The 15,516-nt window shown below is 40.0% G+C and overlaps 1 protein-coding gene across 1 annotated transcript; it reads left to right on the top strand.

Annotated features, from left to right (window-relative positions):
• Positions 1-126: 126 nt before the first annotated feature.
• On the top strand, positions 127-14,118 carry LOC115574593 (uncharacterized). The gene is made up of 17 exons (XM_030406226.1): positions 127-559; positions 2,733-2,836; positions 3,000-3,003; positions 3,107-3,207; positions 3,366-3,456; positions 4,804-4,946; positions 5,085-5,179; positions 5,548-5,630; positions 5,729-5,834; positions 10,019-10,232; positions 10,376-10,382; positions 10,479-10,807; positions 11,048-11,132; positions 11,683-11,828; positions 12,005-12,099; positions 12,456-12,547; positions 13,966-14,118. The coding sequence occupies exons 1-17, from the start codon at positions 127-129 to the stop codon at positions 13,968-13,970; spliced, it is 2,133 nt and encodes a 710-aa protein (XP_030262086.1). The 3' UTR covers positions 13,971-14,118.
• The last annotated feature ends 1,398 nt before the right edge of the window (positions 14,119-15,516 follow it).

The following is a 15,516-nucleotide window of genomic DNA, read 5'->3' as shown; positions in this document are numbered from 1 at the left end:
GAACAGGTGGAGAGTTTTTCCATCCTGGTCCAACTGTGTTCATGGCCAATAAAAAAGTGATTAATATGTTAAATGCTTCATATTCTAAGCATGCCTCATGCTTCATACCAGCAAAATAACCCCACAATGTTATTCTCCACCATTAACCGGCTCCTTAGCCCTCTCGATGTCCCCCAGCTTTCTGGTGCCCCTGACCTCTGTTTCAAGTTCCTGGACTTCTTCCAGGAAAAGGTGGCTACCATTCACCAGCAACTCCTGGCATCTGCCACCACCCTACCACATGCACCTCTGACACAGATGGCTGATCCTCCCACTGTTTGCTTGCCCCAGTGCTCTCTCTCCTCCTTCTCTCCTGTGGACTCTATTTCTGTAGCTAAGTTAGTCTCCCAGGCAAAAGCCTCCACCTGCTCTCTGGACCCCCTGCCAACAACTCTAGTGAAATCTTCACTGCCTGTCCTATGCCCCCTCAAAATGGAAATTATCAACTCATCCCTAGAATCTGGCATTGTACTGTCCACCTTCAAAACACCTTCAGTCACCCCCATCCTCAAGAAGCCAGGTCTGGACCCAGATGACTTACATAACTACCGGCCAATCTCTAACCTTCCTTTCCTAAGCGAAATCCTAGAAAGAGCAGTTGCCGCCCAACTCCAGCAACACATGTCCAACCATGAGCTCTATGAACCCCTTCAGTCTGGCTTCAGGGCACGCCACAGCACAGAAACTGCCCTCATCAAGATCACCAACGACCTCCTCATCGCTGCAGATTCTGGCCACATCAGTATTCTGATCCTCCTGGACCTCTCTGCAGCCTTCGACACAATCTCCCACACCATCCTCCTCACCCACCTATCTGACTACCTTGGTCTCACCGGTACAGCACTCTCCTGGTTCCAGTCCTATTTAACAAACTGGAAACAGTTTGTCACCATCGGAGACTCCAGTTCCACCCCAGCTCCAGTCAACCAGGGCGTGCCTCAAGGCTCTGTGCTTGGACCCCTCCTCTTCACTATCTACATGCTCCCCCTTGGTCAGATAATTCGCAAACATGGTCTCAACTTCCATTCTTATGCTGATGATACTCAATTATATCTCTGCACCAAACCATCCACCCAGCTACCCCCACAGTCACTCGTCAACTGCCTACATGATTTAAAACTCTGGATGACATCAAATCTACTCGAATTAAACACCAATAAAACAGAGCTCATGGTTGTGGCCTCCAAGGCGCTGCTCCAGAAGGTTGGAGATCTTCTCCTGGATGTGGACGGCTGCTCTATATCCCCATCCACGGAAGTCCCCAACCTGGGTGTCATCCTTGATTCCACACTATCTTTCCAATCACACATAAAATCCATTACTAAATCAGCTTTTTACCATCTCAAAAACTGTCCCGGACGCTGCGCTCATCAGGCACACACCAGCTCTCCGTCCCTCACACCAAACTTCAAACCTTTGGCGACAGAGCCTTCTGTGTGACAGCCCCCACTCTCTGGAACACTCTCCCAGCTGAAATCCGCAAACAGACTTCTCTGGAGACTTTCAAAAGAGACTTAAAAACCCATCTTTTTAATAAGGCCTATCAGCTCTAGATCCAGCCAAATCAATCAGCTTTTCTATTTTTTTTATCTTATACGTATTTTTTGTTTATCCATTTATTCTTTGTTTTGTATGTTCCATTTTGTTAAGTGTCCTTGGGTACCCTGAAAGGCGCTATAAAGATTAAATGTATTATTATTATTATTATTATTATTATTATTATTACATAAAGCGCCTTTAAAGAGACATACCCAGAAAACTAAGCCCTAAGGGTAGAACATGGTAAGTTAGGGGACCTAGAATAGACCCCTGGAGGACCCCACAAAAGAGAGCAGTAAGAGTGGAGGAAGGATCTCCCAGATATCTGACAGATGAGAGATTACAAATTGAAAATTCGATAAACCAATTGAAAATGTTAGCCTCAATTCTGGACTACAATGACTTAAAACAGAGGGACCCAGAGAGGGATTCTTTAACAGGCTGTAAACAGTGGGAAACCACCACTAGACATTTGCATTTTAGAAGCTAGAATGATGAAATATTTGGCATTTTTACATTTAAAAAAAGTGACTAAATGTCCATAACATAGCTGGTTATTAATTTTATTTCAGCTGACAAATAATTTCAGCTCTAATTACATGCATTTTTGTGTACAACAAAGGAATAAACTCACATACTTCTAATGTTTTATAAATTAAATCTCATTTTTGTGATGACACTGGAACATATTGGACTTAAGTAAGTTCCACAAGCTGTCCGTATGAGCCAAAATAATATCACATCATGAGTACAATACCAGATCAGTTTCACAAAACAGATTACGCCCGTCTGCCCACTCCCCACACGGCAACATGACACCAGATTAGACAAATGCAACAAATTTGAGGCAGCCAGTTAGGGTCGACATCGAGTCCAGAGCTGAGATGAGTCCAGAGGTGGCTGCTACAGAGTCGATTATTATCATTTTATTTTACTATTTATTTTTTCTCCACAGATGCCCATATTGGCCACACGAGGAACCACCCCTGATGTGTTGACAGAGTTTTGTCAATATGTGACAGGTGCCACGTTGACAAAACCCTATCATCACTTTGGACGCTCTGTGATGCCATTGACTTTGTGTGTTCATTCATCACATGTCTGTGTGGTACCTTTGTATGTAAATCACACCTGTGGCTCTCTGAGGTTGGTAGTCGTGGACATCACCATGAACACTGCGAGATTCCTGTGTGCCTTGGGCCTCTTTGCTGCTCTCCAGGTGCCTGGCACCTTGGCGGAGGATATGGAGCCCTTTCCAGTAAGTAGATGAAATATTCTCTCAGCTAGGAATTCAATTGTGTGTATATTTGTAGTTTTCTTGTCTTAAAACATGCATCCATCTATTGTCTATTTTTTTGTACTAATAAGCAATAAATTAACTATATCATTTTCTCTCTCATCTCTGAAATCCATACCTAAAGGAGGGTGAGTGTTTGGAACTATTATTCATACATAATCTTTTTATTCATGTCACCTTCATCTTTCTTTCTTTCTTTTTCTTCTTTAAACCTTATTTGCATTTATTTAGGCAGCGTCCTGATCTCCTCCTCCGATAAGACTGCGATTGTGAACAAGTATAATGCCCTGAGAAGAGGTGTTCAGCCTACTGCTAGCAACATGTTGGAAATGGTAACATTTCTCACAGGAACTGGTTTTGCAAATTTCTCCCTCGTGCAGCATATCAGTAAATGAAACTGATTTTCCAGACACAGCCCTTGGAGATTTTCTGCTGTATATGCTGTAGTTGCTGCATGTGTAATGGCTCCTCTCTCCTCTGCTCCCTGCAGAAGTGGAGCAATGAAGCTGCAGCCAATGCTCAGAAATGGGCCAACACCTGCTCCATGAACCACAGTCCTGCCAGCTCCAGAACGATCAGCAGTAAGTTCATTATAACATCTCCTTGTTTTACGTTTAAAAAGTAAAAGTAAAGACTTTTAAGTAACAAAAAGTCAGCAGCTACACAGCATTATTGTTACCGGACAAGTTTAACAAGCATTTAAATATAATGAGAGCGTAAAATCGTCTGATACAGCTTTTTAGACGGTCATGTGATGTCAAACTTCACACTTAACATCCAGAGTTATTTTAAGGCTCTGTATCCACTTTATTAACGTTTTTTAAAGGCAGGAAAAGGTCAGGGAAACATCATGTGTCAGTTTATTGTGTGATTTCTCTAGTCTAGCTGGGTTCAATCAAATACAAATATTGTATGAGCAATTACCAGACTGATGCTTGTGTAAATATGCCACCACATATTGGCGCCAGTTAGATTTATTAATTTGATTAACACCATCCAAGAAAGTGTTATTAATTAGGCAGAAAGGTTATATTAAAGGATAGGAATTGAATTTGTTTAATTTTATTTTTATCATTATTGGTAATTTAATTTTGTTTGCACACAATGATAGACGTGGACTGAGTTAAGAGGAAAAATGTATGTATTGCTTAATTTCTCAGCAATAGGTTGTTTTTTTAGATATACATGGCCAGCCTGTTTCTATAACTTCAAGTTGGTGTATATTTATGTAATTGATCCACAGTAGGGAAGCCCTGAATGGCCATGGGGCAAACAAATGATTTTCTACAATATCCCATGATAAGGAGTTAAATTGAATTTCTTTTCTTGAGGTCATCAGTTATTTATGTCATTATCACTGAATAATCGTTTTGTTTTTCAGAATAAAGGGCATAGTTTTCCAGAGATTTGAGAAAATAAGCTTTGTTATCCCAAAATAATGAGATAGGTTACTCTGTTATCATGAGAAAGCAAAAGGTTGTTCCTTCCTATTACCAAAGGTCTGCTAATTGTAGTAATGGGTCCTGAAACCTCAATATCAGACAGTACTTTTGCACATCAGGTTCCCTTGTCTCAAAATCAGTGAGTTTTTGAATAGGTTTTCGGTTAAATGACTGAAATAAGGTCTATGATAACCACAGGCTTAAGATATTTACAATACATCATTAAATGACCCACAATTTAATTTTTGCAAACTATTCTAACTCTAACTTTACAACTTGTAGATTGATCAGTTCACATAAAACATATATAATGATTGCATAGCTCCATTTTAGTCAAGAGAAGACAAGAGAAGAGGACATTTCTACAGCTGAACTCTTAAACACTGGGTATCTAGACACATGACAACAATCTAGTTTCTGATTTTGGGGTTAACTGTCCCTTTAAGAGGACTCTCTTAAGTATCTCTCTTCCATCTGTAACTGTAGCTAGTGGCTGTGGAGAGAACCTGTACATATCCAGCTTTAAGAACACCTGGAGCAACGTGATCCAGGCCTGGTACGACGAGGTGGCGGACTTTCAATACGGAGTCGGGTCTACCAACGGAGGGGTGGTCGGACACTACACACAGGTGCACCTCCGTAACAGTTTACACAACACATGTTATTTTGACTAACTTGCATAGACCTTGTCCATTATTTTGCTAAAAACTGTAAAAAGTGAAAGAGGAAGGAGGCTTTTCTATTTAATCTGCTTTTTCTCTGCTCAGGTTGTCTGGTACAGGTCCAACCTTGTTGGCTGCGCCCTTGCCCGCTGTCCCAACGCTCAATACGAGTACTTCTATGTCTGCCAATACTGCCCACCGTGAGTAGCCAACAGAACATAATTATATTGGTGTGTAGTAATGAAAGGTACAAAATGTAAGAATTCTGGTCGAAAAATTTTCAAAACGTCACTAAAATCTACAACAGAATGTTAACAACACTTCTAACGTTATGTATTGCATTGCAAAAGATGTATACTGAAGTGAAGATGCTAACCCACTAGCCCTGTCCCACTCTAAAGCTTCTGTGACTGTAGTGTTAGCGCCCAAACTCTAGCAGCTTAAACTGCCAGCTTGAAGTACTAATTTAAAAAATGTTGCCTTCTTAGATAATATCCGACATGTTTGGGCTGTGCCAAACAATTACGCTGCTAATGTTTGTTATTTGATGCTCTGAACAAAATTGCAGTGGAAACTACCAGTTAGCTCGCCCCTACAAGTCAGGACCCACCTGTGGTGACTGCAGCAGTGCCTGCGTTAACAAACTGTGCAGTAAGTAGCAACTACAACACTGAAAGACTTCATTACTTTGAATGAGAGTGGTTTATTTTTACATTCACATTGTGACACTCTCTTTCTTGTTCCTCCAGCCAACCCCTGTAAATATACTGATAAGTACAGTAACTGTCCAAATCTAAAGAAGAACTGGGGCTGCAGCAACACAGTCATTCCCTCCTGGTGCCCGGCCTCTTGCAAGTGCACCAACGAGATCTTTTAAATGGCTGCGTGTCCACATCGGCCCTGACTCTTCAATCAATTTCAATAAACATTATCAGCATTAAAGCTTGTGTTCCTCTTTTTTCATATTCAGAGCTATTTGACCTGCTCAGTAATCAGCACAGAGTGAAAAGGAAAAGTATTCTGACACTGTTCCTCTCTAGACAAACACTGCCTGCAGAGCCAGGTACACTTTGACTGTTCAGGTGTGAACTCATAACACACTAGACAAGTTGGATTTCACAACTATCTGCCAAGAAAGGTCCAAGTAAATACAGGGTAATTGCATTACTCAATTTTTGAAATGAACTGAGTAATGCATGTCAGAAAGTAACAGCCCGGCTGATTATCACAGCAACACTGTATATGACATAAATAAAGTGTATCAAGTCAAATGTGTCAAAGACAGTTTATCACTCTCTTTTAAAATTCACATTCATTTAGTCACTGTTATCATGAATTCTTCAGCATTCTCATCACTTCAATTTTGTATGAGTATGTTTAATATTTCTTGTTACAGTACGTCCACCCTTGGGGACACTTTGCTTAATTGGAAAATGGCATTTTTGCTTTGTCAATGTTTCATCGTACATGACTGTAGGATTCAAATTAGTCAAATCACTTGATGATTTACCACTCCATTTATCACTTTTCAATTTACATGCACTTTCATCACCTCCTTTTTTACATTTTTAACACATGTTTTTGGATACTTCCACCCCTCAAACAGACGAAGCACATAAAATACGTTCTAAATGTATGTGGTAATTATAAAGTCAGCTCTGTGTGAGAAAAAATGTTTCACTTCAGTCACTGACTTTGAGCTATTTGACCTGCAAAGCAATAGGAAGATATGCAAAATTGAATTTACTTTGGCACGATTCCTGTTTGGACAAACACTACCTGCAGAACCAACTGCTCTATCAATGTATGCACTGTAATGTGTACACTGTGTAGATGTAAATGTATGTTGACATAAACGAGGGGAGTCATGGCTCTTATTTCTTTGCACTTCCATCACTGACTTCAAGCTATTTGATCTGGATTGGTCTAATTGCACAGAAATTAGCTTTTTATGCTGGATGGAAAACTGTATATGAGAGTTGCTCTGCACCTCGACCAATGAGAAAGTGATGCCGCATCTCCTTTATTTTTCCAGACATTCAAGTGCTTGTTCATTAATGTACGAGACATAAGGCCCCTGGACACAGACCTGTTAAAGGCCCCCTACCCCTCCTTTATGGGAGCGCACTAAAACTGAAAGGGACACAGTGTCTCTTTGTACTAATTTTTTAAATATATATTAACAGATATCTGCACGTAAATGCAGAATCTGTGGACAAAGAAAAAGATTTTGCTATAGGAAGTGTCCTAGTTTCTGTTTGTAGTCTGTTATAATCCTAGCCGTTATGACCAAACACTCAAAGTACTTAAAAAGTGAGCATTAAACAAACACCCATGGTACATTAAACATAAGTGCCCTCTAAGGTTCCCTTCCAGTGGGCAAAGCCTGGTGAAGTGCAGTAGTTATAATAACACAATATTTTATATATACAGTATATATTATTTATTATATTTCATATTATTATATTATATTATATTACATTATATTATATATTATTTTTAATATATTTCAATTTTTTTAATTAAAACCAGGGTTTATAACTATTTCACTATAATTGTATGTATCGTGTTTGGTGTCCCACCACATACAGCTGGTGCAATTTTCTTTTTTTTTTCCCTTGCCCATCAAACAGTCCACCACTGGCCAAAATGTGACCTCAGAACCCTTTCACTATTTTCTGAAGATGATTTATCTTTTTATCTAATTATTCTAATTTCTATCTGTTTATATGGGTTAGCCAAAATTAGCCACACTGAAGAGGACATCTTGGTCTGGATATGTGTTATCCAAATATCCGCTGGCAGCACCAGAAGCCCCTAAGCAGTGGATGTTTGCCCAAAGGTTAAATTGTGGTTAGATGAAAGTCACTGGGTTCTCAAATTGGTCATTCTGTGTCTTGTCATAACAGTTCTGTGTCACTCTGTGGTAGTTTAGTAGACTTTCATTAGTACTTACGTGTCCCTGCAGTAACTTTGTGTCTCTTTAGCATACTGAGTATGTGTTGCTGTGTGATTGGACAGATATGACCAACTGATGTGGAAAACTGGTCCCCATTCACAGCCACTGGTATTGACAGAAGGAATTATGAGTGAGTGTGCGTGAGAGGAGTGAATGACGGCCTTAGGATGCAAAGTTCTTTTAACTGAACTTTCGCAGGACCTTAATCTTGCACAAATATTGATTTATAGAAAATATACATATCTCTAGTATGCAAATGGGGAAAATGTAGACGTTTTTATGCAAACTCTAAGTCCAAGAGACACTTCAAGAAAAACACTTCTGTCTTGGTTTCACACGAAAAAAGGAGGAATGCACCTTCTTACGAGGAAGAGTATCATCTGATCTGATTGAAGGAAATTACAGAAAGCATGAGGGAGAGAGAATACCAAGTCAAGAAACCTGTGAGACAAAGTTTTTGCTGACTTGGTCTCAAGTCTGACGTCTGAAATTATTTTTTTCCCCGTTTATTGGCCTTATCCATACAGTTGGCACCATATGCCAATTTACAGAGAGCAATAATTAAAAAACAACTGGCATTGGGTTCTGCAGAATTGTCCAGTGTTGACAGGTCCACTCTTAACTAACTTTATTTCATGAATGCCTAAGCAAGTGGTGATTGTACTACTATAAACACAATTTTGACACCCAGATATAACACAAGACCCTTGTTGAAATTTGTTCATCAATTAATGTCTGAGCTTTTTTGTTTTATAATGTATTGTGAAATGCACAGGGAGCAAGTTTCACAATGTACAATTAGTAATCAGAGACAAGAGGGATGAATACCATGCAGTACAGTACACAGATGAACAAAACTTGTATCCTGCTCAACTGACTGCATAAAATGACACTAAGTAGAGTGCATACCTCCACCAAGGCCCATTTGTAGTCAAATAATAAATAAAAACGTGTTCAAATCTGCCAGATTTTTTTTCATCAAGATCCACGCATTATTCCCTGAGAAAATGACAAAAAATTTGAAAATGCTCTATCATATAGAAAGTGAGTGAAATAAAATTCTGGATATCCGGATCCACACCAAAAGTTAAAGGGGTCTATTCTGGGTCAAGACCCATACGCCATCCAGGATTTGTGGAAATCTCTTAGGTAGCTTTTGTTTGATCCCGCAGACAAACCAACCAACAAACAAACAAACGGACACGGATAAAAACATTACCTCCTTGGAGGAGGTAATGAGACAACATGCAACAAGCAACATTTGGTCTAGATGCAAGAGCACAAGCAAGATACAAAACAGGTAGAAAACAAGGTACAAACATGCACAGCAAAGACACAGACAACAAGAGCACGTTAGAAAAATACAAAAGTAAGAAGTGCAATAACAACAGTAGAAGTTTGTGGCTCCCTGAATGTATGTAGTAACCAGCGAGAGTCACAGAGGTTATGGTAACCAGTAAAGTGAGGTAGGGGATAAAGTCACAAGGTAGGTGGTTTGTCAGCCCAAGGGTCTTTGCTGGTTATGTTGAGCTTGAATGATACAAAATACCATTGGGCAAGAATAAGAGCAGTAAAAAGGGGCATTGTATGCCGTCCATTGCAACGTGATTTCCATAAGTTCATCAATTGATGTACATGGCATAGTGGTAAATGACATTAACATGTTTATTTTTGATGTTTGTTTTTTTTTAACATTCTTATTATAAGTTTTAGGTTAGGATTAGGGTGATTTATGTTAAACACTGTACATGTTGCTGCAGAACAAATTTCCACCCAAGGACAATAGAGTTCCAGTACAATTTGAAAGTTGAATGGACTGAACATCAAGATCTTATAAACACTATTAACAAGCGGCAGAGTGTATGGCCAAAGGTAACGGACCCAAACGCAGACATCCCTGGCAGACAGCAACAGTTCAGGAATTTAATGAAGATGTGAAGACCTACACTCACTAGAAAAAGGAACAGGCAGAAGAACACATCATCATTGTTATGCAGAATACATTATGCATGACCTGTAATTTTCCATACATCATCACAGACATGTCACAGGTTGCCACGTTGACAAATGCTATCTTCAGTCTGGTCATTCGTAACCAGGATGGCCCTGAGGTTGTGTGTTCATTTGTCACATGTCTGTGTGGTCGTGTGTATATAAAGCACACCTGTGGCTCTCGGAGGTTAACAGTCCTGGTTTCAACCATGTCTCTGTACACTTTGAGTTTCCTGTGCGCCTTGGCCATCTTTGCTCTTCAAGTGCCTGGTAACTTGGGGCGAAACTACATTGACATACCTGTAAGTAAAAAATGTTTCTCTCTAATAGGGAACTGTATTGAATTTATTTGTTTATTAGCAAAACCAATAATAATTCTGCTTCCTATGTGCAATAACCTGTCCATTATTTCTCCTTTATATCTGAACACTACCACACAAAAAAGGGATTAGGTAAGTCTTTCTACTAACTATCATTACAAGTTTTAGGATATTCATATGCACTCAAACTTTACAAAATCTGTTTTGTTTTGTTTTGTGTTCATGTAGGCAGAGTTTATTTAACTGGAAAAACGAAAGTTACGAAAACTGTCCAGAACGGCTCTAATGGACGCACAACAATAACTCGGATAACTGGCAGCTTGCCAGGAGGATGGAACCCTTTTAAGCCTGTGAACCCTAATAATCGCTGGAAGCCTGTGAACCCTAATAATCGCTGGAACCCTAACAAACCATCAGGGAACTCTAGTCCGGGCTCTTCCAGGGGCTCTGGGGGCTCTCCCTCAAGCTCTACCTCCGTGAGCCCGAGTGGAATTGTGAACAAGCACAATGACCTGAGAAGAAATGTTAGCCCTCCTGCAAGCGATATGTTGAAAATGGTAAATGCTGAATTTCATAATTTTCAAAACAAATTGTGCCTCACTAAATTTTATGAACATGGATTACTTCATCTAGCTTGATAGTCCTTGAATAGATATTACACATTCTCCAGCCTGCATCAAATCAGTAAGAACTACAGATTTTGCAAACAAGCACACAGCAAACTTCTCTGGTGTATATACTGACTACTGCAGTCATCTAAAAGTGCTTATTTCTGCTCTGTCTTCTGTTCTCCACAGAGCTGGAGCAAGGATTTAGCTGCCAATGCTCAGAAATGGGCAGACAAATGCACCCAGGGTCACTCCTCGGAAGATATCCGTAAACGTAAGATCATGAGTGTCATTTTACCCAGAGATATAGCAGAAACAGCAAACAGACCATCACATGGCTTTAAAATGTCCGACATCTTAAACATCTAGACTACTCTAGCAGCAATTCAAGGTGTCAACCATATAATAAATGAAAGAAACAGTCCTTGCAGTACATAAATGGGAAATGGCATGCTTCATGTTGCAGTTTATAGTGTCAATTCTTATGGCAATGGTCAGAATGGTCCATCCAAACATTCCATCATTAAAAACAAACAAACTGATATATTAATTAAAACACCATTCTGTAAGACAATGTTATCAAAGACAGACAAAAGTCAATTATATAGGAATATGGAGGACATTTATTTTGCATCTGAGAGCAACAACCTTAATTTCACTTCTCACTATAGGTAACTTATTTGTGTTAGCCTTTGGATTGAAATGCATGCAATGATAGATGTGGATGACTTAATTGTTATCTGGGTTAATGGATTGTAATCCAGGTGCAGGTGTTATAGGTTTTAAGAAGGCTTAAGCATCTCCCTCCTCCTCTTTGACTCTAGGTAAAAATTTTGGAGAGAACCTGTACATGTCCAGCGGACCATCTGACTGGGACAGTGTGATCCAGAGCTGGTACGACGAGGTGAACTTTTGGAAATATGGAGTGGGAGCAACCAAAAAGAAAGAAGCGGTCGGACACTACACACAGGTGCAGTAGAAATCACGCTTTCACAACATTTGTTAAATCTGGCTTAATTTCATAATTGGCCTTAACTGGCTTGAGACGCTGTAACCAAAACAGTGATTATTTAAACAATATTACACAGTACATTAATGGCACAAGGTCCTGATTAATTTGTATTTTATTGGTCATTGTCTACACAGGTTGTCTGGGCCACTTCCAAAAAGATTGGCTGCGGTATGGCCACCTGTCCCAATGCTAAATACAAGTACTACTTCGTCTGCCAGTACTCCCCTGCGTAAGTACAGAACACTTTTCCTGCTTCTCAGCAGAAAGTCTAGCATGTTTCCTCACATTTAGGGAATAATAACAAGGATATTTGTGTGTGCCTTGAGTTCTATTATGTAATATTAATTGTATTTAAGAGTTAATTATAGACATTATTGATTTGAATATAAATAATGTCAAGACATCGTTAGAAGCACTTTGTGGGTTACCTGCAGTCCTTCAAAGATAGATGCAAGAAGAACACAGTAATGCTCGGCAGTAAGGAGAAAAACTGCAATTTGCAGTAGTAATACACAGCGTTTTGCTACTCAGATCAGGTCTTTGTGCAGATATGTTTAATATTTACTGGTTTGGACTACATTACAGTGGAAACTCGAAGATGTTCTACAAACGATTTCCCTATAAGAAAGGAACCCCTTGCAGTGCCTGTCGCGGTTCCTGTGAAAACAAACTGTGCAGTAAGTGGCAAAACAACACAAGTCAGCTTCACACCCCTTACCATGTTACCATGCAAAGCGACACTTACTCATGAGGTGCAAGACATTCATACTGTACACACTCACACGCTGACAGAAGCATGTAGATAACGGTGGCCGGGGATCAAAACCAACGACTCTCCGATTGGTAAATGGCAGCTTTTCCTCCTGAGTCACAGACGCCCCCCGGCACTTGTAGCTCACTACAAACTGCAGTTTAAAAAGGCTTTTTACTTTGTTGTTTTGGATACCCCAAAGCCTTTCCAGCCTTTCAGTGGACATAATCCTTTCATTTCGTAACAAGGCTTTGATTGTGAAATGTCTGCAGGAACATGTTTCTGATGTTCAGTGATTTCAACTGTTCTATTACGATACTCCAAAAGCAGATACTTCCATCTTGTGGCACTTGGACTTTACTACAAACTATAGTTTGGCTAAGACATTAACACAAATACACCTGCATTGACTGAAATAGGACTTATAATAATACTTCAGATGAATGGTCCACAACAGCAAAGTATTGAAAACAGCAAGAAACCAGTGTATACTTAGTGTTGGTGTTGTCCACACTAAACCTGAGAGGTGATCATGACCAGTTAGCAGAACAGAACACGAGTTAGAAGTAATTTAGACTTTATTCAGAATTCAGAAACAGAAACCCTCTTGATTAGACACCTCTTAAAAAGTAACTAATACTCTGAGTTGCGTTTTACAAGAACACTTTGTACTTTTACTTAAGTATCATCTTAATAACCGTAGTTTTACTTGTAATTAAGTTATATCTCAGTAATATAACTTTACTTGTACACAACTTGATTCTCAGTACCCCTCCCACTGCTGGAACACACAATACAATCTCCAACTTATTTCCAATTTGGTTTTTTTTTGTTTGTTTGTTTTCTTTTCCGCTTTTTCCGTGAGGGTTGCGGGATGTCGCCGCTTTTTATCCCCCTGAGGGGTTGCGGGGCTTACTGGGGCCAAATCCAGTTTGACTCATGGGCGAAGGCCAGGGCACACCCTGAATGAGTCGCCAGCTCATTGCAGGACCCTTACTGATGGCAGTGGCTGCCCCACAGGGTGCCACCTGCACATCAGGAGCAATTCTGGGGTTCAGTATCTTGCTCAAGGATACTTCGGCATGTAGCTCAGTCCCACCCCAGGGGAGCCGGGGATTCGAACCAGCGACCTTCCACTGGTCCACCAGCTCTACCCACTGAGCTACAGCCAATGTAGTCCTCAACCAAAATAGAGTAAATATGCATAACTTATCATCAGAACAGTAATCACAAGTCAAACAGCAAAAACAAAAAATGTACACACAAATTTGAATTGGGTGACTTCAGTGAGCGGCGCTGTCATTAATGCACTCATTAATCTTCTGTTTTCTGTTTTCTCTGCAGCATGATGGTAATCGGAAGCATCAGCAGGGCTGCATCCGTGCTGTCATTTCTTGGTGTACAGCCTCGATTCACCAACGAGATGGTTCAAACGCTAGCATGTCGACATAAGCTGTTACTCATCCGTCAGTCAGTTTCAATAAACATACTCAGCAATCAAGCTTGTGTGCCTCTGCTTTCATACTTTATTTGACCTGCTCAGCAGACTTTAAGAAGGAAATGTATTTTGGCACAGTTCCTTTCTTGACAATCACTCCCTGCCAAACCAGATGCCCTTTGACTGTGCGTAAGGTGTAAACTCACAGAGAGGAAGGCAAACCACACTTCACAGGGTAGATTTGGCAGCAGTGGGGTGGAAAAGTTTATTCCACAGAATTGCTCCAAAGAGCAATTATAATTTGAGACCACACCTGCCTGTTCTGGGCAAAAATAAAGAATACTATGATATCCAAGATTTAAGCAGTTTGAATCCAGATTTCCCACAATATTTTGGTAGTGTGAATAATGGATTAATATTTGAAAAAAGTGTTACTTGTTTTATTTCCACGTTAAGCAATTAGCTTTCGAATAATATCCATCTTATCAAGTCATTTTAGTCTAAAAGTTAGTGCTAAAGTTATAATTATTTATCTGCCAGTTTTGTGGCAATGTTTGAACCATTCTTCATCTCAAATCAATATGTTTCAATAATTCAGCCATGGTGCCACATTTCTTTGTAATAAACAGGTCTAGATATTATCATCTAATAAATATTCAGACTGCACTGCAAGTTATAGATTTTAGGACTCAATCCTTGACAAATGTTTTTATTATTTTTGCGCATATCTACAAAGCAGTTACAATCAGCTCCACTTGAATGAGCTACGACAGAAGTCCTGCTCACTCGTTAATGCCTCAGTGATGATAATCCTGCAATAAATGTAACACTATTAAGGAAGCAACCTTTGTCATTTTAAAGCAACATTATGTAGAAATTAGCATTTTATGTGATCATAAGAAACTCTTATCTTACTCAGATCACCAGAGACACATGATAAATGCCAGACAGCGTCGTAGCTTACAATGATGCCGTGTGGTGAGGATGCAGATGTTATGCAGACCTGCCTGCTTGTCACACAGTCTGTAGCATAGCTCATCCGCTTGATTGACAAAGCTCTAGGCTTCATGATCACAGAAAGATGTTACATCCTGTTGACACTTCTGGTCGTATTAAAGCTCCCTCTTAGCTCGTCCACATGAGTGCCTCTCTCTCTTTCTCGCTCTCTGCCGAGTCTGCATCACACTTTGTTTTTCTCAATTGATGGTTTCTATACCCCCTCAGCACTCCTAATTCCCGCCACCACGAACAGTAGGATGTCCTGAGTCGTGTCAGGTTGCAACTTTCCGCTCACACTGCATACTTTGCTCCTACTTAGCCACATCTGAGGCTGAGCGAGTGTGCCTCTCCTCAGGGGTCAACTGCACATGTTCTGGCTGCACAGCAGGTTACTGGTTCTAACAAGGTTGTTTGTATGAGTTAGACTTATGCAGTCTACACTTGAGAAGCACAGATGG

This window comes from Sparus aurata, chromosome 22, assembly GCF_900880675.1.
Source record: "Sparus aurata chromosome 22, fSpaAur1.1, whole genome shotgun sequence".
NCBI classification, from domain to species: Eukaryota; Metazoa; Chordata; class Actinopteri; order Spariformes; family Sparidae; genus Sparus; species Sparus aurata.
This window is presented reverse-complemented; position numbering and strand designations above follow the sequence as displayed.

Bases quoted from the DNA above. Each gene is read 5' to 3' on its own strand.
- LOC115574593 (XM_030406226.1), top strand. From the start codon at position 127: ATGTTATTCTCCACCATTAACCGGCTCCTTAGCCCTCTCGATGTCCCC. The intron at 3,208-3,365 runs GTAACATTTCTC...TGCTCCCTGCAG, and splicing joins CTAGCAACATGTTGGAAATG to AAGTGGAGCAATGAAGCTGC. The intron at 4,947-5,084 runs GTGCACCTCCGT...TTCTCTGCTCAG, and splicing joins TGGTCGGACACTACACACAG to GTTGTCTGGTACAGGTCCAA.